This window comes from Penaeus japonicus, unplaced genomic scaffold (assembly GCF_977035675.1).
Source record: "Penaeus japonicus unplaced genomic scaffold, GWHDUDI00000001_assembly GWHDUDI00000040, whole genome shotgun sequence".
NCBI classification, from domain to species: domain Eukaryota; kingdom Metazoa; phylum Arthropoda; class Malacostraca; order Decapoda; family Penaeidae; genus Penaeus; species Penaeus japonicus.
Window position 1 is genome coordinate 12,099,009 of NW_028234442.1, and position 22,500 is coordinate 12,121,508.

Sequence of the window (22,500 nt, forward strand, 5' to 3'; positions counted from 1 at the left end):
AAGTAAAGTTACCTACTACATGAAAGACAATCTAATTAGAAATGATTCAGAACTTGAAATGAACTCTGTTTGTAAACTACAAAGTACCAGAATATCATGGGTCTTCCATATGACAGACTAATAACTCTATGTTAAGGTATAGCTACAGATATTAGAGAATAAAAATAATTTCTTATAATGATCTTCAAGGAAAAGATCAACTTCAAAGAAAAGATTTGCTTCAAACTCTAATGAAGAATCTATTTTAGTTCATTATATCATTCATATCTCACATCATCATCCTATTCATCAAAACACAAAAACAGTGTAATATTTTTTTTTTATTTTACCCTAAAAATATGATAAAGTTCATATCAAAGTTGGACAAAAAGGGTATTTGTGCCAGTTCCCCTACAACTGTTCTGTTCTATAGATTATGGCAAGGGCATTTCCCATCTTCTTTAATGTCACTGGCTCCATGCTCTCTAATAATCAGCAATTGCTATATGAGGTAAGGTATACATGCACTTCATGTAAATTCCAATGAGGAAGGGTGGGTAGGATCTTTCTCTAAAGATTCAATCTCTCTACAATACAGAATTTACAAGATGTGCTGCTACAATACCCCTAAGATAAGCAAGAGAACTACTTCAGGACAAAATACCTAAATAATAATCCCGAGGAAAAATGTTATGGAGAAGTACCCATTAAGACAGCAAATGCAAAACATTTATAACAATAAAATAAGGTTCAGATTAGCAACAGCCACATGCTGTACAATTTTCTTCCCAAACTAATGGTAGAAGAAAAGAATATCTTCCTCTAACTGATAATTTACAAGCTATTTGAGAGACAGCTTCACCTCAAAATAAATTGATTAGAAATAAAAGTAGCATAAAAATATCATACTGGTCATGACCCCAAGCAAAGTCTTCCATCAAATTCTTCTGGTAAATAGTAAAACAAACTACAAAGCATTTTTTTTACCACATAAATTAATCCTATCTGCAATAAGCTATATGTATTCAAATATGACATTTAAAGATTTAATACAAATAAATGTTTGTGTAACGAGTATTGTTCTAGCAAAAATATTTTATGTTCCCCTTGTAACATTTCAGAAATCCCTTCTCTTTTTAGTTTTTTGAAAGAATTTACATTCAAAATCATACTATACACCAACCATATTCTGGATAGCTGATAAGAAAAAATAGCCTTCTTTTCCCACTCAAAAGCATAATCTCTTATAATCACTCTACAAACTGTTCCTTAACCCATTCACGACGGGACGTATTTTCGTCTACTCCCACTAACGCCGGGAAGATAACAAGCGCGCAACGCTTCGTGCAGAGATGTTTTCTCGCTGTGCGGGGCAATGCTTGATCCTCTCAGAGCGTTTTTCACCCACCCTATTTTTATGGTATTCATAAATGCGTCTACAATGTAAAGGCACGTAAAAATATTGCCATGTTCAGAGGAGTCATCTTAATCAAAAAACATGTTACAGCAATGCTTTTTTAGTTTTATTTGATTGAACTTTGCCTATATTCTTCACTTCTATGTGAAAATACCAAAAGAAAGTAGAAGCACTCTCTTAGTGGGGCATCAAAAAAAATGTTTTATACTTTTCATTTTTTTTAACAAAACGAAAAGAATAACAATATGAATAATCATACACGTACATATGAGTATGTATATGTACCTTGTGCATTAGTAATCTTTTACTTTTAATTTGGCCAAACACAATTGATTTTACAACAGTTTTTCGACTCAGATCTTTTTATTCAACTAATCAAGAAGCAGAAATTACTATGATGTCATCAATATCACATAGTTTTTTGTGAAGCCATTTTTTTTAACGTTATATCTCATTTTATGACACTCAGACACCTAAACTAAATTATCAGAGTCTAAGAAATTATGTAAAATGATTATATTTGTGAACAATCTAGCGATCTATTACGGACCTTTCAGCATGTCACTACTGGGCTCCCAGGGCTCGGCCAGATAATGCAGCACATCTCAGGATGTCCCCCGGGTCTGGGGACATTTTTCGATCCCGTGATAGCATATCAACCGGCGCGAATGGGTTAAACAACCTGCTTTGCTGCACCGATACCTCTCTTCACACCTGACAGTTCTACTCCACTATTCCAAGCAAGAGTAAGTATTTATGTACATACATATGTAAAGAAGGGAGGGTAAGAGGGGGAGGAAGGAAGGGTAAGAGAGGGAGGGTGAAGGAGGAAGAGAGAGGGAGGGAAAGAGAGAAGAGAGAGAGAGTGAGTGAGAGAGAGATGGAGAGAAATGAGAAATAGGGAGAGAGAGGGAAAGACAAGGAGAGAGGAGAGAGAGGTGAGTGAAAGTGGGAGGGAGGAAGGGTGAGAGGAGGGGGAGGGAGGGAGGGAGAGAGGGAGGAAGGGAGGGTGAGAGAGAGAGAGAGAGAGAGAGAGAGAGAGAGAGAGAGAGAGAGAGAGAGAGAGAGAGAGAGAGAGAGAGAGAGAGAGAGAGAGAGAGAGAAGAGAGAGAAGAGAGAAGAGAGAGAGAGAGAAGAGAGAGAGAGAAGAGAGAGAGAGAAAAGAGAGAGAGAGAAGAGAGAGAGAGAAGAGAGAGAGAGAGGAGAGAGAGAGAGAGAGAGAGAGAGAGAGAGAGAGAGAGAGAGAGAGAGAGAGAGAGAGAGAGAGAGAGAGAGAGAGAGAGAGAGAGAGAGAGAGAGAGAGAGAGAGAGAGAGAGAGAGAGAGAGAGAGAGAGAGAGAGAGAGAGAGAGAAGAGAGAGAGAGAGAGAGAGAGAGAGAGAGAAGAGAGAAAGAAAGAGAGAGAGAGATAGAAGAGAGAGAGAGAGAGAGAGAGAGAGAGAGAGAGAGAGAGAGAGAGAGAGAGATGGAGAGAGAGAGAGAGAGAGAGAGAGAAGAGAGAGAGAGAGAGAAGAGAGATGGAGAGAGAGAGAGAGAAGAGAGATGGAGAGAGATAGAGAGAAATGAGAGAGTGGGAGAGAGAGTGAGAGAGAGAGAGGAGATGAGAGAGGGAGAGAGAGAGAGAAGAGAGAGGAGAGAGGAGAGAGAGAGAGAGAGAGAGAGAGGGAGAGTTAGAGAGAGAGAGAGAGAGATGTAGAGAGAGAGAGAGAGAGAGGAGAGAGAGAGAGGGAGAAGAGAGGGAGAGAGAGAAAGAGAGAGAGAGAGAGAGAGAGAAGAGGAGAGGGGGGAGGGGAGGAGAGAGTGAGAGAGTGGGGAGAGTGTGAGAGTGAGTGAGTGAGTGAGAGTGAGTGAGTGAGAGTGAGTGAGTGAGAGAGAGAGGAGAGTGATGAGGAGAGAGGAGAGAGAGAGAGAGAGAGAGAGAGAGAGAGAGAGAGAGAGAGAGAGAGAGAGAGAGAGAGAGAGTTTGACAGTGAGAGAGAGAGAGAGTTTGACAGTGAGAGTGAGTGAGAGTGAAAAAGTGTAAGTGAGAGAGTGAGAAAGTGAATGAGTATGTGTGTGTGCATGTGTGCATGAGGAATTTGTATGTATTTGTCAGAAAAATAAAGAGTATGCTATGCAAATCATCTGACATGGACTGATCTAAATCTTACGACCACCTACAGAAAGGGAGTGATGGGTTCCGTAAACTATGAAGTACCTGTATGGTTCATATATACTACAACAAACTAAACCTACAGTATCATCTGAATAATATTACAATCTGAAACTTTTATCAAATTAAAAAAATAATCATTTTTATTGTGAGATTATAGACTAATAAGCCACTCCAAGAAAGTACAAATCCACCAACATCACTAATCTGAATTCTGGGAAATACTCGATACTGACATTTCCATACACACTGTCTGGGAAACAGGATAAATGTCAGATTTCACAATAGAATCTCCCTACTTTTGTTTCATATCTCTCAATGATAAGTGATTTATGCTTCACTTTAACATACAGCAAAAGCAGGAATACAAAACATAAAATGTTCAATAAAATATAAAATAAAATACAAATTAACTTCTCTGCACACAAATAAATGCTATATTTGAAAATGCCTGTCTTCAACTAAGCACAATAATCAAATACATACAGCAAGTTGTTCTGTGGTCAGAAGGCAAGAATTAGCCAAGAAAAAGTTAGCAAGCAGAGAACTAATAATACACTGAGAGGTCCACAGGTCATGCACAGATTTAAAAAATCATGAGAAAGTGTTACTGAATTGTTAATCAAGTTGTTATAGAAGATAAAAGCAATAAGTCTTTTTATTAACCCAATCATGCCAGGTGACGTCCTATCCCATCATGGTAATATTTTGCTTCCACTGGATGATGTCCTACCACATCATGATCTCTCCCTCAAAACATATGTTTTTCATCATTATGTATGTACATAATCATACGAGTTACATTTGTAATGACACATTTTTATTCCTTTGTGAAAATGAAGTAAACAAATAAAAAACCTCTGATTATCACCCTGTTGAAGCGGTTAGGTGATAATTGCTCATAGAGGTGCAGTGCGGCATTGCGCAGGGAGAGATCCCGTGCCTAGTCAAGTTTGTTATCTAGCCAGCAGGAGCAGCATTATGCAAATATAAGGCCTAGCATGAATGGGTTAAGAACAATAAAAAATGATATCTAAAAAAAATCAAATAATGAATGCACTGCTACAAAAATTAACATTCTTCCCACATTAGCATAAAAATACACTCCAAACACCTACCAAATTAAATTGGTAAAATAAAATACTTATTAATTCACTATCAATAACAAGAGTTTCAATTTCAACTTGATGATGAAAGCAGAATATGTAAAGTTCAAGAGTACAACACAATAATGGACAGTAAATCTCTAGAATAGCACTACATCACTACATGTACCCTGTTGGGTTGAGAGTCACTGAACAATAGTGAGGAACAATAGTGAGCATGAAGATGACTTCTGGTACATGAGGACAAAGGAATAGTTATTTAAGACACACTTCATATCTGTGTAGAGAAAACATCATAGAAATGACATAGTATGAGAAATCAATGAGTTTAATTCTAGGCTACAATGCAAGGGACCACATTACTGAACAAGAAATACATAGATACAGTAAAAGCAACTACAAAGTGAGCCTACAACATGGTAGACCATGATTATATAAAAAATGGTACTTCTCTGCACTCCATGTTCATTAAATACTTTCTTATCCATAAAGTCCAAATAATAATAATACAATACACTGACTATCAGTATATCAGGTTAATTAAACTGTTTTTCCAACTTCATTATAATCCTAACTGAATGAATAAATATGAATTTCCTGTTAAGTAGCGTCCTAGGAGTACTCTGGTTTAGGGAAGAAAATTAGGGGTGAATGTTTCCATGTCAGGCAAATAATGGATATTGTATAACATGTCAATGCTGCAAGGTGGTGGACAGACGCCACAGCATAAACAAACAACATATGTTTGCTAAGTAGATGACGAGCAACCAAGTTTTAAGTGTAATAAGAGCTTCAGTTTTCTCTGTGACCATGGTTCCAGAGAGCTCACACAAGCAGGCAACACATACACATTACCTGCACAGTTTAGACAGACTTGAGATATATAAAACAGACATAAACAAAAGGAACTTAGGTTAGGGACTTCCATTTTTCAAATATCACAAATATGGAAATAAAGAAACACATACATTCAGACACCACACTTGCACAAAGCTACCTTTTATCCTTCCTGCTCCAATTATCTGATATTTTCAAATATTTTTTCATGTTTCTCTTCAAATAAAAAAGAGAAAAGAATTATATGCAATTTTCTTCACCAGACTTATTATCCATATCATTCATATTTATTCCGAAATTGTGTATGAGATAATATTTCAAGATTCAAGCTTTTCTCCTCATTTCTTTCCTAAAAATCATCCACAACTGTAAAATACCACACATATAAAATAAAATCTATATGTTTAGGAAATGTTTCCTACTTTTTGCCTATTAATTCTGAATTCCAATTCATTATTCATGTATAGTTAGCTGAGAGATTTCAATGAATGTCCCTTTTGATAAAAAATAGAAGAAATGCTATGATTTTTTCTTTCTTTCTTAAACATCCCATTTCTTCCTTTACTCTTATTTCCCACAGAAGTTTTAAAAGAATTATCAAAGGGAAATCCATAAATATACTAGTATAAAAAAACAACCAAATGTCACCCTAGGACCTGTACACCTCATTAATCCTGTTCACTCCTGAAATAAAAATATAAATAACAAAACAACGTCATCAGAAAATACAAGAAGAGAAAAGAGGCCTTGCACTCACCTCCGACTCCGTCTTGGGTGAAGGCTTGTCCAGGATCTGAATCTCTTTTTCGTCCATGCGCTGAGACAACTTATTTGGGGAATCTCTGGTGCTGATTTTGTTGATGATGTTCTTTGTGGTTGTGGAGGCCCTTTCACTCTCAATGCCACTGCTTGTTGTCGACGACTGCTCCTTGTTGTCAGGCTGTGGATGAACCAAGATATAAACCAGATCCCAAAGTATCAAAGTTGGACTCTACATAATTACTAATTGGAGAAAGTAGATATAAGATCAAAATACTCTTTTACTTTATCTACACTATTCCTGGTATATGCAAGATATCACGGCATGTCAATCTTCTCAATTATATCTTAACCTGTCCTATGACAAATCCTTTCCTCACAAAGTGATATCTTAAGGTTTAGTAACATGCAGGGTCCAAGTAGTGATGTTCTTAGAGGGATTAACTATTAAAACTATGACACATTCATGCAAGACATCTGATCACCTTTTATTTTTGTTGCCACCTAAAGAAAAGATACTACTCAAAATACTCTCTTAGTACTCTGAAATGCTCAATACAAAAAAAAATATTTCAAGATACGAAACAAATTTTCAAAAAGCATTCCAAAACTTTGAAAATCATATATTTACAGTTCTTTTAGTATCGAGTTATGCATACACTACACACGTTGTAACACATTCCATATCAAGCAGCAAATATAGTTTCATAGTACAGTTCATATTAAAATAACATACGTGCAAACACATGTAAACTAATAATTGATCTAGGCAATTCACTGCAACAAGTTTTGTGAATGATTGCACTACAACTATTGCTTGCTATACCTGTTCTAATTCCTATGATGTAAGTCTACAGGTAAAACATGTTTTATTATTCTAAGAACTTCCAGAAGTTTAAAAATTACAACTGTTTAAAAAACTTTTACATTTCTAAAACAATTCAATTCTATTCAGATGTACTATTCTCAAAAACAAATAACAATTAGTCAGAGGCCAAGGAATCTTTTGTAATATCTGAAATGACCTAGTGATACTTGGCAATATTTTTGTCTACAAACAGTAAACATCAATGGATTTTTCTATCTGTAATAAAAACACAATGAAACAATTCACAAAGGGAATCAAACTGAAAACATTGAAAATTCCATTTCAAATCCACTTTTAACTAATGATGTAACATACTGTTATGTATCTAAAGCACAATCATCACATTTCTGGAGACAAATTTCTTAAGAGCTACAATTATTTTTTAAATACTGTGCATTATCTAATCTTCAAGCAATGTGATTTTTCCTTAGCAAGTCATCTCTTATCAATCATCAAGGAGATTAATGCATCTTACTTGTGACAGAACATTTACCTCTATTTCACATATATCCAAAATACAAAGAGAAGAGGTAATTAAGAGAAAATTGCAACATATCATAAATATTTCATATTGACTTAACTCTTTCCCAATTATGACAAGTGCTCCTATGCTAGCTACTATTCTTAGACATAAAAACAAAGTTACAATAATAATGAAACCCTTCGTAGGTTGTGAGCTCAAAATATGAAATAACTAATTTCTCATACATGTATAATGTCTAAATTGCTTCTTGGGGGAAAAAATCTTAAGACGGACTAACTTCTGTGAATACTTACAGCCATAGCATCAATACATAAATGTAACGCCACCTTCATAACCACCTTTTTCTTTGGATACTATAGTAAACTACTGAGTATCTCAAATAAAATCACAATAACTGCATAAAATAAATGGCTGAGGACTGCTATGAAAAATCCATTTTCAGGCTTATGTAGCAAATGTGCAGTGTAATCATGTTAACCCTCTCTGGACGAATGGTACAGTACTGTACCGCTCATTCAAAAGCCCAGTGGCCGGGCGGCACAGTATTGTGCCAGCCATTTAATTGATTTAGGCCTAAGCGTTCGAAAGCCCCGGGATTGTGACATTCAAGGCTAGAATGCCCCCGTCATGAGTGGGTTAAGAAAGAGGTAATGGTCTTAATTACATATTTCCCCTCCAAAGTATTTTGGAGGATAATCTGAGGTTAGTTACAAGAGGTCTGCAATGACTGTAAGCATCTTTATAATCAGCTCATTGTTTACTATAGAATGCCACTCTGCATTCTATAAAATGTTTCCTTATCTAGATTTAATTTAATTAAACTCAAATATGGCTACATATCATTCTTCATCAATGATGTATGCATATTATTATACACATCTGTTTATATCTGGTTATTTTCAAGAACTATGTACTGTTGAAATTTATGGCAAAATAATCATACACATAGACAAGTAAATAGTTAAATCACAGTATCATTTTTTGCACAAAGCAATAAGTTTCACCAGCCAATCTAAAATTGTTGAACTTGGAAATTCCACAGTCATGTCTTGAGTACGATTATTAGTGCCAACACAAGCCAAATATCACAAGTCTACCACTGGAAAATGCCCTTTGTCAAGATCTACACTAAGGTGTGGTTAAAGCACTTTATTTCATCTTTTTTGCTTGAAAAGCTAAGCAAAATATATTGTATACCTTAAAATTTGTTTATGCTACAATGTCCTAAATATTATAATATACATAAATCAGTTATTTCACCTAAAATCTTAAAAAAAAAAAATCATATTTTTATATATTTTTCATTCCTCAAAGAACAGATATTTAAATAAACTCCACATATTTACATTCACATATGTACATGAAATTTCAAAAAGGATTTTCGATAATGATCCATTCAAGTACCAATAAATAAACTTAACATCTTTCCTGCAGTACAGTTCATACATTCTCCCTTTTTCTCCTGGCTTCCACAATATTCACAAGTGAGGTCATGCAGCCTATTTCTTCCTTATCCTTCACCACACATGCCAAAAGTGCAATATGTTTTCTAATGCCATTAGAGTCTATATGTGATTGTGATTGTGTTTGAAAGTGCACATATCTCTAGTAAGTGCATGTGTAATATGCATATGATGTATGCAGCTGTATTTATGTGCTGACAGTGATTATAACTATTGTACAATTACAGATTCCCCACTAAATGGTGCAAACAAATATACATACATATTGTATGTTATATACAGCTAAAAAGTACATGATAAAGACTAAAAAATTCCCACCTATATACAATACCTGTGTAGTAGAAATCATAGTGTATGATATGCGCAACTCATCCATGTAAAATGACAGTAAGGCCAAAGAAACTTCTACAACAAAGATAACATCAAAGCTCCCATGCTGAACTAAAAACAAACAAACAAAAATATTAAAAAAGTAATGATAATAATAACATGGCATACAAGCAGGATAGGACAGAGTGTTCTCTCACCAGGTTCTTTACATTACAGCCCCACAGTTTCTGAAGCGCCTGGAACTTCGTGTCCAAATTGGTGGATGTCTTGAGGTCTTTGTCCGTGCTGCTCTGGGTCCTAATCTGTAACACGGACCACAATGTATGCTACACACACAGGACCACTCTCCCCTCCCCCCTAGGAAACAACAAACAAATTACAACTAAAATCTTTGAAGACATAAAAACAGAGAAAATAAGGGAGTACTGCTGAAGCACTGATCATGAAAACTCAAAAGAGAAACACTTTTAATGAGATAAAACACATTTTAACCCAGGCAAGAGAAAAGCAAACTGTGATGGACATAAACATGAAGGCCAAACAACTACATAGCAATAAAAGACAGAATGTGAAGAATCTGTAAACGGAATCTGTAAACTATCCATAAGGCCTCTAAAAAATACAATATCACCCATGTGTGAGTGTTCCTGTATCATCCCTGCTACATTTATAATACTGTATAATATGCTCTATATCTACTCATATCAGCTCTGTCTGTGTAGACTTATGCTGTTGTCTGCTTTAACACATTTATCCATCTCTTAGGACTAAAATAGCTACATAATCTTTGCTTCAGGATTTATATTTTTTACACTAGCAATTTCTATAAAATCTGTGAAAAAAATGTGTTATGAATAAAAGCTTATTAAATGAATGATTCTGGAATATAAAACATTTAGGTTGTAGTTCATGGAACAACCTCAAATACAGAAGAAAATAATAAATGTCATGATTTCAGTTTTGATTTTAAAGCATTTTTATTCTCTAATGTTTACATTTCCTTTCAAACTGTTTGTCTCAATTTCCAATATTAAGCAAATGATCTTTTCTTTTTATAAACTTCTATAATTGGAATTATGAATCCCTATTTAGGGAAAATAAATTGTAAGGTAAACACACTTTATTTTTCTTTTAGAAAAATGTATACATCTATACATCTAATGTTGCTACCTTGAGCAAAGAAGCACATTTACTATTTTTTGCAATTACAGTACTTTTCCCTGCTACAGTAAGGGATCCCAACTGACAGCAGTTTAAAATAAAGTAACCCAATACTGTCAAAACAGGCACGATTTTAATAAAGCTGTTACTTCTTCCAATAATGATTTATAATAGAAAATAACATACACTTCATTTCCAACTTTGTACTTAAAAAAACACTAATGTTATGTATGAATATAAACAAACCTTCCTGAGCAAGTTGACTTTTTATTCCTGTAAGGTCAAAATGTTCTTGAACCCTCTTCATGGACATCTTTTTATATTTTGTAATGATCACTCCAAATGCATAATTCTTGTCAATATGATAGATGAACATTTTGACTTCAAAAGAGTTCATATTTTTCAGCAACATTAACCTAAACATCATATATGATTTACATTCTTATATTGAACTTGAATAATATAATGGAAATTGCCCATAGAAACAAGAGGTCATATGGGTAATATTAATTTTCATTTATAGAAGTTACCCTAAAATCTAGTTGCTTTCCACAAGCTTCTAAATACAAGTTAATTTTCAAGGCTGCCAGTAAAAATAAAATGTTATGAACAGTGTTAGAACATAATGGCTACTGAGCTTTTAAAATATATTCTCAGCACTTGGGTATTCATGCATATGGACAGATGGCATCAAACAAGAGTGTTTTAGGAACAACTGAAATTATCATGACAACTATATATGAAATTATCTTACCAATTTTCAACAAAACTATGAGAAATGGGCAAAAGCAACATTTTAGAAGCAAAGATTATGCAGCATGTTTTTTCAGCCACTCTGAGTTCTCTGGAGGCGGTGTTATGATCATGCTCTAACAGTTCTTACCATAATATTTAAAGATTTGAATGTATCTTAGTGTAAGAACTGTCATGGTGATAATAATGTTAGGGGGAAAAAAAGTTCTGCAGGATTACGACAAAACGTCAAAGGTCTGACTGAAAATCCCAATTCCCTACATGAGTTACTGTGGACTGCTATGCCCTCAACACCTTTGTCTAGCTCTCTTCTTCCTCAACTACAACCTGGTCTAATCTCATGCAGCTGAGAGTGCAATCATCTATCCACATCTAGATCACCTATCACTTGCTTTTTACTGCACAAATGTCAGCTATATCTCGATTTGTGGGGGTGAGAAAATTAGGAAGGATGATGGAAAGGAGAGCGGGAGTAGTATGGAGATGGAAAAGGAAAGAGAGAGGAGGAGAAAGCAAAACAGGAGAAGGAGAAAAAGTGAGGAGGAGGAGGAGGTGGAGGAGGAAAAGGAGGAGGATTTGTGGGAGTGAGTAAATTAGGGAGGATAATGGAAAGGAGAGAGGATGTGGTATGGAGATGGAAAAGGAGTAGAGAAAATGAGGAGGAGGAAGAGAAGGAAGGGGATGGGATGTGGGTGGAAGAGGGAAAGGGAAGGAGGGACATGGGCAGGGGTGGGATGTGGGGAAGAGGAGGAGGAGGATGGTGAAAATGGTAGAGGAGAGGGAAAAAGTGACAAGGAAAGAGATTGGAAAAGAAAATGAGAAAATACCTAAATGATATTCAATATACCTCCAAAGTTGAAAGTCTGCTTAACAAACCCACAAAATAAAGCTGGTCTAAACAGATCTCATTCTAACTGAAACTCAACATTTGGTCACAATGAAACTGTAATGGGGCCAAAGTGAAGTGTCTGAATTGACTCACTGACAACTCCTTGGGGCGGTAGTCAGCACGGGTCTCCATTGAGAGAAAAGCATACTTCTTGTCTGCATTTTTGTCTGATGAGGATTCTGTTGGTCGTAGTGGCAGCGGCCGGTGGGTTTTGATCGTCATACCTGTATGGGAGATTATTATATATATATATATTTTTTTTATGTGAATACCAAGACATAATACAGTGCATGCATCCAAACTTCCATATAAAGGGGATAAGACAGATATCATTCAGCCAATAAGAGAAAGACTTATCAAAAATATGTGCATTACCCATTGTTATTTGCTTTCAATTTTTTACAACACATCTTCATAAATGAATAAGCACTTTACCTGTCTTCATTGACATAAGAACGGGCCCTTTCGTGGTGCCGCTGAACCACTCTTCTGCTGAAAGTGCAGGCGTTGGTGAGGCTGTGTCTGGGTATAGGTCAGGCTGGAACTGGTCGCTCTGCGAAGAAAAACATCAAATTAATGTGAAGAAAAAAAGAATAAATCAAATGGGAGGGAACATCTTAAAAAATGAGACGTCTATAAATAACCATTACCAATTACCAGTACCCAAAACAAGAATTATCTTAAAGTAAGTCTGTTATAAAAAATACCATTACAATTATGTATATAATGAAGACAATAGCAAGGCATTGCAAGAGGTACTGCCACTGCAATCATCACATCCTGCAGCAATACAGCACAGAAAAATGGCAAAAAACTTTCATAGCTTTAAACACAGGGAACTATGACTTAAATATGGAAGCTGGGATGGAAAAGGCTGTGGCAGAGGAGAGCCAATAATTCTTAAACTTTTAAATTCTTGGGTAACTAGACACAGTACTGTCCATGACAGGTGCAGAAGCTGCTGGGAGATTGAGCAGAGCAACAAGAGGGAAGCAGAATTAGCGACATCTGGCAAGGAGGGATGTGGTCCCACACGGCCAACTCATATCTGACAGACCTTGTCAAGCCACTCTGAAGTGCCCTGTGAGTAACATCATGACTGAAGGACTTTTGACTTTGAAGCAGCAACCCTGCAATGGGATCTGCTCAGATGACTTGCAATGTGAATCACAATTCAGTCTTCTACAAATTAAACAAGTGCAGGCAAATAATACCCATTTTCCTTTCCCTTTAAAAACAAAAACAAAAACAAAAACAAAAAACAACAAAAAATCAGAATAAGGTGCTAGAATGGACATCTATAAAATAAATTAGGAATGACTTGATTTAGTGTCTGTGTGCATCTAAGGATAATGAGAAAGATATATTGACAAAAGTAAAAATTAACATGGGTATGTACAATTATCTTTAACGAGAAATAAATATCAATAGAAAACAACAACATAATCCTTACCTTCCTGGGAACAATCATGGAAACGGGTTCGCATATCGGCTTGGTCGCATATAACTTGTAGAAGCGGAATATTTCACAGTGTGACACCTTGCAACCTCTCTTGGGCATGATTCCCAATCCACGCTGAAACAGGTAGTGGTATTAGGGGGACAATCCTTTATAAGAATGGTTCTTTATCCTCTTACCAGCATGCTCCCTCAACTAGTTGGTCCTCTTCTCCATGCCCCACCAGCCCTCTCTTTACATCTTCAACCAAATAATTGAAGATACCTTCAAAGTGAAAATAAAAATTGAAAATTTTGTTTAGTCTTTTTCTCCCATGTAGAAAAGAAAACCTGCTTCCCCAAACTTACTCATGCCCCCTGGAGAGATGAATCCTCCAGTTTAAGAAACTTTCCTTCATGGCATTAGATGACATGGGCTCCACAATCTCACAGATACACCAAGTGATATAATATTCCCTGTTAGCACTGCAAATTTATCAGCAACAATTGTTCTAAAATAATATGGACCTCCTCAAAACAGGAACAAGTAATGGCCGATCATTAACAAAAACACACACAATGAAATGAGCCAAGAACTTAAGATAACCTTTGAATATCTAATCCACAGCAATATTCTTTTTTACAATAAAGTTGAAAAGTGTTGTTGCCTAAAAAGAAGATAAAAAATATTCTTTGTTTTCTAAAATATATTCAAAGCAATCCCAAAACAAATATGTACAACATAAAGAGAAAATATGCATACAAAACAACTACTGACATTACAAGAGATTCAAACATAGAAAAGTTACAGGACAATGCATAAAATTTTTCTTTTTACATACATATTCATAATTCTCTTCCAGTCACCTCTTACAGTACTGAATAATATATATATATTTTTTGTCATTACCCTTCAACCCCTTCTCAAAGCTTTCTGTTACCTGTCAAGGATGATGAAACATGCAAGTTAGGCTAATGATCATAATGACCTCTTGTTTTGTATCTACTATTTGGGTCTACCAAGCAAAATGTTAATCATGCCACCATGGACTTTTACAGTAACCATCTGACTATTGTTTTTGTCTATCTACAAACAAGTCTAATTAGATATGAAATATCATTTGTTAAACAGTCACTGTTCCTTTTTGACAAGGGTATTATTTCACCTGCTTAGGATATGGGCTATATAAACTATTTTCAGTTAACCTTGGCTATCCTCACACTTAGATGATTGTATCATATGTCAAGTAATTGTGCAAGGCAAGAATATGCCCCAAAACAGCTTCATTCATTCATTCACACACTGCATTTCCAAACACACACTAACATACAAAATTAGATCTGTAGATGAAGCTTACACAATTAGGCATGTGCAAACAAACATACACACAAAGTGGTGTTCACACAAACAGTTAGGTCTGTACATACCCAAACAACACTTAATTTTTTCAATGGCAAAACATATAACAAGATTGTTCTACAATTTTCCTTGAGACTTTAACAAGAGACAAACCTCAGTCTTCCCTAACTTTAAACCACAAACCACTTATGTCATGGTAGTCTTTTCCGTAAATCCTGATTCATCACAAGGCCTGTACTGAGCGACCTCCTTACCAACTAATATCTGACTCCTGCAAAAACACACCTATCATACCTAACATTCTATGTACTACATGTGCAAGTATTGAGGACAGACAACCAGCTGACAGCTACGTGTGACTATATCAACACAGCAATATAAGAAATCATATATTTACCAATGCAGAAAGCAAGTGGACCAAAAACTTTCTTGTTTGCTAGCTTCAAGTACCAAAGCATCCTTCGAGTCCATCGTGACTCTGAAGAGGAATGTTATGGTACAAGGACACAACTACAACAGGCTACCTGACCATTTCCCATTTTTAATTTGACAAAGCTTTTATGAGTGATGATTAAAAGTAATATAAAAAGCATAGTTTTACAAAAATAATGATAACAAAAGATCAAACAAGAAAATCATAATGAAAGTAACAATGAAGATGACTACAACTTTAAGTAAACTGCAGTTTTCAGAACTCTTAAACAGAAATAACTTTACATTATATATAAAACCTATCAGGAATATTTATATTTCATCTTGTAATCATATATATGAAGCTGTGTGTACTAAAATAACCCATTCACGACGGATGACATGTTATCACATAATCTGAATATTTACAACGCGATAGAAGACGTCCTATCATATCATCAAGTTTTGTTGTATATACATATTGTGCACAATTACATTTGTAAATACACATTGTAATTGTTTTTGTAAGTACACATTGTACTTGACTTTATCAAAAATTCAAGAAAAAAAGAAAAATATAGAAAAACCTTTTTGTCGTCCCTTAGAATAGGGTGGACGAAAATCGCTCTGAGAGAATCAGCACTCAGAAGGAAAGTGCGGGCACTTGCTACATTGTGGCAGGAGTGGAATTAGGCAAATATATGCCCCATTGTGAGTGGGTTAAGAACTTGCTTGGAAAAGTAACCAACATAATAGAGTAACACAAAGACAAAGAAAATTAAAGGTAGAATGCATATGACGCAAAGCACAAAAATTCCAAGTAGCTAGGCCATATCAAAAAATCTCCTGCATATGAGAAGCTGTCAAGAGCATTTAGTAAACTAAAAAGAAAAATATACAACATGGCAAACCAATGTACCCATCCATGTGTAAAAAACTACAGAATAATGCACATAACAAAAACCCTTTATATATATCAACCAATGGACTGCATAAAACCAACCATGGATTGAATTCTGATTTCTTCCAGACCCTGATGACAATTAACCTCTGCATAAAGGAGGTATATGCACTTTGAAGTAATATTACAATACTGTATTTTACATCAATATGTTTCAAGCAATAGTTTTCTGTATAAAATTGCTATTTGGTGTTTTATCCATGGGCTAACATAATAATAGTAATAGTAACAGTAAAAGTAGAAGTAGTAGTAGTAAAAAGAATAAGAATAGAAATAAGAATAACAATAATACTAATGCTAAACAGCATAAGGTGTTTTACTCATGTGGTAACATGATAAGTAAAAATAAAATAAATACCAGAAATATAATGAAGAGAATATAAAGTATGTACAACCACTATATCCATCTAAATCCTTTTCAAAGCAAAATTCCCATATTACACAGCAATGACTTCACTTTTGTTTTTCTTAACCATACTTCCATTTTCTCACTGTATCATCCATTTCCAAATTAGAGAACCTGTACCCACAGTCATTCCCCTACTTCTGTTAATCCATGTACTAAATAAAACAATCAATCTTATAAAAACAGCAACTAATGAAAGAAAAGTTCAAATCACTGTTTACAAAATTGCTAGATGTAACATAACTTACCTGAGGCTCGCCCGAAATGTACTGATTCAAAAAGTGGCAGTATGGGGGACTGTCGGTGATTTCATAGTATCGAATGTTGCCGTCACCCTATGGAAAATAAATAAATAAATACTATCAAAATACTAAGATCTGCAACTGAATTATCCTTATATGACTAAATACTTCTCACAGCTTCAGTTAAGGATACATATAAGAAAATACCCTAAATATCAATATACAATGGATATGATGGAAGTAATCCAGTAGCCTTACAATCGTACTTGTGTGAAGAAAGACAAAACAATGGGTGAACAAACTAAAGAGTACCCCCTAAAAGATAATCCCGGCATTACCTTCCCAGCCACAAAGACAATCTTTGTGTCATGATCATAAAATGGAGTAAGGATCCCTGAGGAAGAATCAATGACATCCAAGCGCAGGGGTGTGTTCAGGTTCTTCTCGTCCCAGACCCCATACTGGCGGTCGCTGAATCGGGTGAAGCCAGTGGTGAAGACCTTTCCTGTGTCGCCACAATACACAGCTTTACAAGCCTTGGACCCTTCATGGCACAGAGTTTCCTGAAAGGCAATTGCCAGAGATAAGGAGGATTGATCTTTCTGGGTCTATGCAATGCCTTGATGTGTGTTTTAGGCATGAAAAATTAATATAAACTGATATAACAATAAAATAACAATCTGCCATTAGTACTGAATTCCTTCTTACATAAATATTTGTTTCTATTCACGCATTAATAAATTTCATTTAATTCTTTAATGCTAGATGATGTGATATTAACCCAATGACGACGGTGCGTCACACCCGTGTGACACAGCCAAAAACTCCCGTGCCGGGGCGTCATGCGATAGTGACGATTTCATTGCAATATTGCAATCGCCCGGCATATGGGACTTCGCGTAGAAAGTGCACCCGTCGGGAAAGGGTTAAGACCAGCTTGGCTGGTCTAAATGTGTTATGCAGAATAAATCTATATGTGCTCAACTATAGAATAAAAACTACCCAGACTTTGCAAATCAAATAAAGACAAACATAACAACATATGGAAATATTAAATAATAAAATATCCAAAATAATAAACAGCTTTATAAAAAAATAACTGTTATGGCACTATATTCTTTTAGATTTCATCATGCATTTAGCACATTCCAGAAGACTACTAGACAAAGACAAAGGACCTTCAAACCTCAAGAAGAACTGTGGAACCTCATACCTGCAGAAGTTTTCCAGAGAGAGGATCAATGACACGCAATCGCTTGTCTCTACTTGTGGTTGCAATGCGAGATCCATTGCGATTTAGAGAAAGGCTGTAGATGACATCCGAGTGGAGATCAATAGTCTGCATAAGGGCAGCACGGCGGGTGTCCCATACTAGAATCTAAGGAAATATTTTTTAAATAACATATACTTTAATTTCTAGCACACAAAGACATTAAACTATAATAGTTGCATCAAACTAGATATATATTTGGAGTACAATAATATCAGTCATACAAAAATCAATAAAATGTAATATTCTGAGGGCAATCTTTTCTACAACTGGTTCTGCAATTTTTCTTTATAAACAACTTTCAGCTTCTTGCTATACTGATATAAAAATTTTACTAATATGAACACTTTAATTTATGTTCTCATAAACTTGATTTACGGCATAACTTCACAAACCTGGTAGTCATATCCAGCTGAGAAAAGAACATTTTCTGCCGTTGGATGCCACTCAATTATGGATACCCTGCGCTGATGACCCTGAAGATCAGCCAGTGAATCTGTAAGTGGTGCCTTGATTCCTCCATCCGGAATGTGCCATAGCTTGACCATGCAGTCATCTGAGGCCGATGCTATGAGGTTATCGTTAAAGGGACACCATTTGATGTCAAGCACCGGTCCAGCGTGACCTGTCACTTTTGGGGTGTTTACATCTATGCGACCAGTCTGTCAAGATCAAAAAGGAAACCCGTAGATGTGATTTGTATACATCTAACATATTGAAAGCAGCAATAACAAAGAAAACTATTTACAAGTTGCATCAGCCCATTCCTGATGTCAACAAAACTATAGTTCATTTTCAAAATTTAACTGGAATTAAAAATTGCAATAACTCACCTTGTCTAGCGGCAGAACCAGGAAGGCCCCACCCCCTGCAACCTCCACAACAATGGCCACAAATTTTGGGTTGACAGCACAGGCTGCTGTGTCATGTGTCTTCTGGGTGATAAGCACATTCTCGTAGCAGTTTTCCTTCCTACTTCCTCTCCCAAATACGTGCCGGAACTTTGAGGAACGGATTCCTCGAAAAGTGTTCTACCATGAGGGAGACAATGGTGGTTTAAAATTACTGAGAGCTTTACAGAGATGTCATTATAACTAATATGAACAGAGAGAACTTTTCACTTGATGAAAGAAACCAAAATTATATACAATGATAATGCTATTGATCACATAAAGGTGTTTAAAATCTGTAACATATAACCATAAATATGTACATATGACTAATGCAAATACTCTTAATCATAATTATTCAGGGTGAACTATGGCTAACCTATATCTGCTAAAAAGAATGGTGCTATAATTTCACATCTACAATCATAAATAGATGTATGCTTTTAAATTCCAAGATTCTTTTTCTTCAGAAAAATGGTTTTTCAAATATATATTATATGTACATATACATGTGTGAGAGAGAGAGAGAGAGAGAGAGAGAGAGAGAGAGAGAGAGAGAGAGAGAGAGAGAGAGAGAGAGAGAGAGAGAGAGAGAGAGAGAGAGAGGAGAGAGAGAGAGAGAGAGAGAGAGAGAGAGAGAGAGAGAGAGGGGGAGGGGAGGAGAGGGAGAGAGGGGGAGGGGGGGGAGAGGGAGGGAGAGGAGAGAGAGAGAGAGAGAGAGGAGGGAGAGAGAGAGAGAGGAGAGAGGGAGAGAGAGAGGGAGAGAGAGGAGAGAGAGAGAGAGAGAGAGAGAGAGAGGGGGGGGGAGAAGAGAGGGAGAGGGAGAGAGGGAGAGAGAGGGAGAGAGAGGGAGAGAGAGGGAGAGAGAGGGAGAGAGAGGGAGAGAGAGGGAGAGAGAGGGAGAGAGAGGGAGAGAGAGGGAGAGAGAGGGAGGGAGGGAGAGGGAGGGAGAGGGAGGGAGAGGGAGGGAGAGAGAAAGAGAGAGAGATATGTATGTATGTATATGTGTGTGTATGTGCGTATGTATGTGTGCGTATGTATGTATGTATGTATGTATGTATGTGTATGTATGTATGTGCGTGTGTGTGTGTATGTATGTATGTATGTATGTATGTATGTTGTGTGTGTGTCTAAAGAGGATAGTATAATGTAGATGTACATTTCTGGAAATTGCATTATTGTAATCTTCTAAATGATTTCTTTCCTTGCAATTTGCATCTTGACACGTTAATAATCCCAATTCTTTTTATAATTTTAAGTTAACAGCACAGTCTATAGATGTTGATAATCTATCATCTTCCAAAAGAAAGAATCGGTTCTTGAGAAAATGTATGAAATCCCAGAGACATTTTCTTTCAACTACTGCATACAATGTGTGAGTGTATGTTGAAGCACAAACTTTTGTGGACTACACATTTCTAACAAGCTGTGCATTGGAGATGACATATTTATGCAAAACCACTCAACTTGAATAGGAAAGAAGGCTCAATTTTTTTCTTTTCCAAGCATCCTCAAACTGCAAACATAGCTTGAAAAGATGTCGTAATCATCTTGTTTAGGCCTTTGCTGTGCATCAACTTGAGAATCTCTCCAACTGCTCTTGCTACCCCATTATACACAAAAGACCGATTTTTCTCACAGTATTTTTTTTATTTCTTATTTTTATCAATATCATTTTATCTGCAATAGCCATGCCAACTATGCCTTTTTCTATGAATAATTAGAAAATATGTAGATCAGTCTGTCATCATACATGCCAAAGCATTACCTTCCTGCAAGACATTGCAACTGAACTGAAATGAAGCTTTTGTTTATCCATTCCAGTTCCACAGATAAAGATCATATGCAGGCATATTGCACTTTGAGTGTCTCAAACATTAATATCATAATTACAACTCTCTTAAACAACCCTAGGGTATATCTCTGTTTATACAGTTGCTGGAATGAGAAGTTGACATCAAATCTTACCTTTCACACCTAATTCATTATGAAATCAACTGACTGTTTATTATCAACTGAAAACAAAACATTTGCATTAACTTATCATAGGATCAAAAGGGTTCAATACAGCTATTAAAAAAATTAAAACAATAATAATAATAAAATAAAATCAATGTCTAAGATACATCTAACTTTGTATAACTAACATATGCAATTTTTCATTCCAAAATTGAAATCACATGCAAGACTATCTAAATAGTAATATAATAAAATGGGAAAGGAGGATCAAACAAACCATGCAAGGGTGCTAAAATAAATGCATAAATAAATTAATGAAACCAACACGCTTTAGCCAAAGGCAGCACACCTTTACTATATAAAAAAAACAGTGGGGACTGTATATCTACACATCACTTAATATTTTTGTGATATTTTTGAAAGATGGAGACTGAGGGAGAGAGGGAGGGAGGGAAGGAGAGAAAGAGGAGAGGCAATTATGAAGAGGGAGAGGGAAGGAAAATGTGACAGAGAGGGTGAAGCAATCTATAGGGGATAAAATGTGTGTGAATGTGCGTATGTGTGTGCCTGAGTCCGCACGTGTGTGTGTGTGTGTGTGTGAGTGTGCATCTGTGTGCATGTGCATGTGTGTGTGTGTGAGTGTGCATCTGTGTGCATCTGTGTGCATTTGTAAGTATGTGTGTTTCTATGTGTGCGTCCAATGTCTGTATCTGTCTGAAAGACAAAATTAATGGGTAGACATACTTCAGGCACTTCATGCCTTGGCTTGATCTATATGAAAGCACTCAATGGTAACATAACTTCAAAAGCAGTATTAAAAGTTAGGACAATCATGTGTGTTTAAGTTAGGCTATGCAACCACTTAACGTTTGTCTCATTCCCTAAGCTCATTGCATGTTGTTTATCTTCCTTCCCCTAAACAGAAAGCTGGTCATGGCAGTTGACCTACCGAGTGTTCAGGCATTTTTTTGATATGCATTTGGGTCAACTGATCAAAATTGGACCACTCAGAACTGCAAAAAGAAATAACAAAAATGAAAGTAAGTTTATTTTTATATATTTTTTTTACAAAAGAAACAAAAAAATCATGCACTACTCACAGACATTAAAACAGAAACGTAAATCAAATCTCCAATACAAGAATAACACCAATTACTCTAGAAAGAATAAAATATGATATGATATAATAACACTGAGTAACATACATCATGCTAAAGGCTGATACTAATACATACTGAAATATGACAGAATCCCTACTTGTTATTTAATTAAAAATTAAAATTCCTTCTCATCAAAGCTTATCAACTGAGTATCTTTTGTGGTATCACCTCATTATAAAAGGAATAATCAATTGTAGAGGCAGGAGT

General features: G+C 35.8%; 1 protein-coding gene across 10 annotated transcripts in view; it reads right to left on the reverse strand.

Moving 5' to 3' along the window:
• The window catches only part of LOC122263462 (coronin-1A), a 52,232-nt gene that overhangs the window by 7,151 nt on the left and 22,581 nt on the right, over window positions 1-22,500 (reverse strand). For 5 of the 10 annotated variants that reach the window (XM_086534107.1, XM_086534108.1, XM_043031884.2 and 2 more), the window contains 11 exons: window positions 22,083-22,146; window positions 19,118-19,315; window positions 18,680-18,946; window positions 18,228-18,392; window positions 17,353-17,577; window positions 17,021-17,107; window positions 13,651-13,773; window positions 12,633-12,750; window positions 12,291-12,421; window positions 9,592-9,696; window positions 6,248-6,430 (listed from right to left, as the gene is read on the reverse strand). In XM_086534107.1, coding sequence (XP_086390233.1) covers window positions 6,248-6,430; window positions 9,592-9,696; window positions 12,291-12,421; window positions 12,633-12,750; window positions 13,651-13,773; window positions 17,021-17,107; window positions 17,353-17,577; window positions 18,228-18,392; window positions 18,680-18,946; window positions 19,118-19,315; window positions 22,083-22,112 — 1,632 coding nt within the window. In that variant the 5' untranslated portion in view covers window positions 22,113-22,146. The remainder of the gene's footprint in view (window positions 1-6,247; window positions 6,431-9,591; window positions 9,697-12,290; window positions 12,422-12,632; window positions 12,751-13,650; window positions 13,774-17,020; window positions 17,108-17,352; window positions 17,578-18,227; window positions 18,393-18,679; window positions 18,947-19,117; window positions 19,316-22,082; window positions 22,147-22,500) is intronic. The other 5 variants (XM_043031885.2, XM_043031886.2, XM_043031881.2 and 2 more) reach the window with 2 other exon arrangements.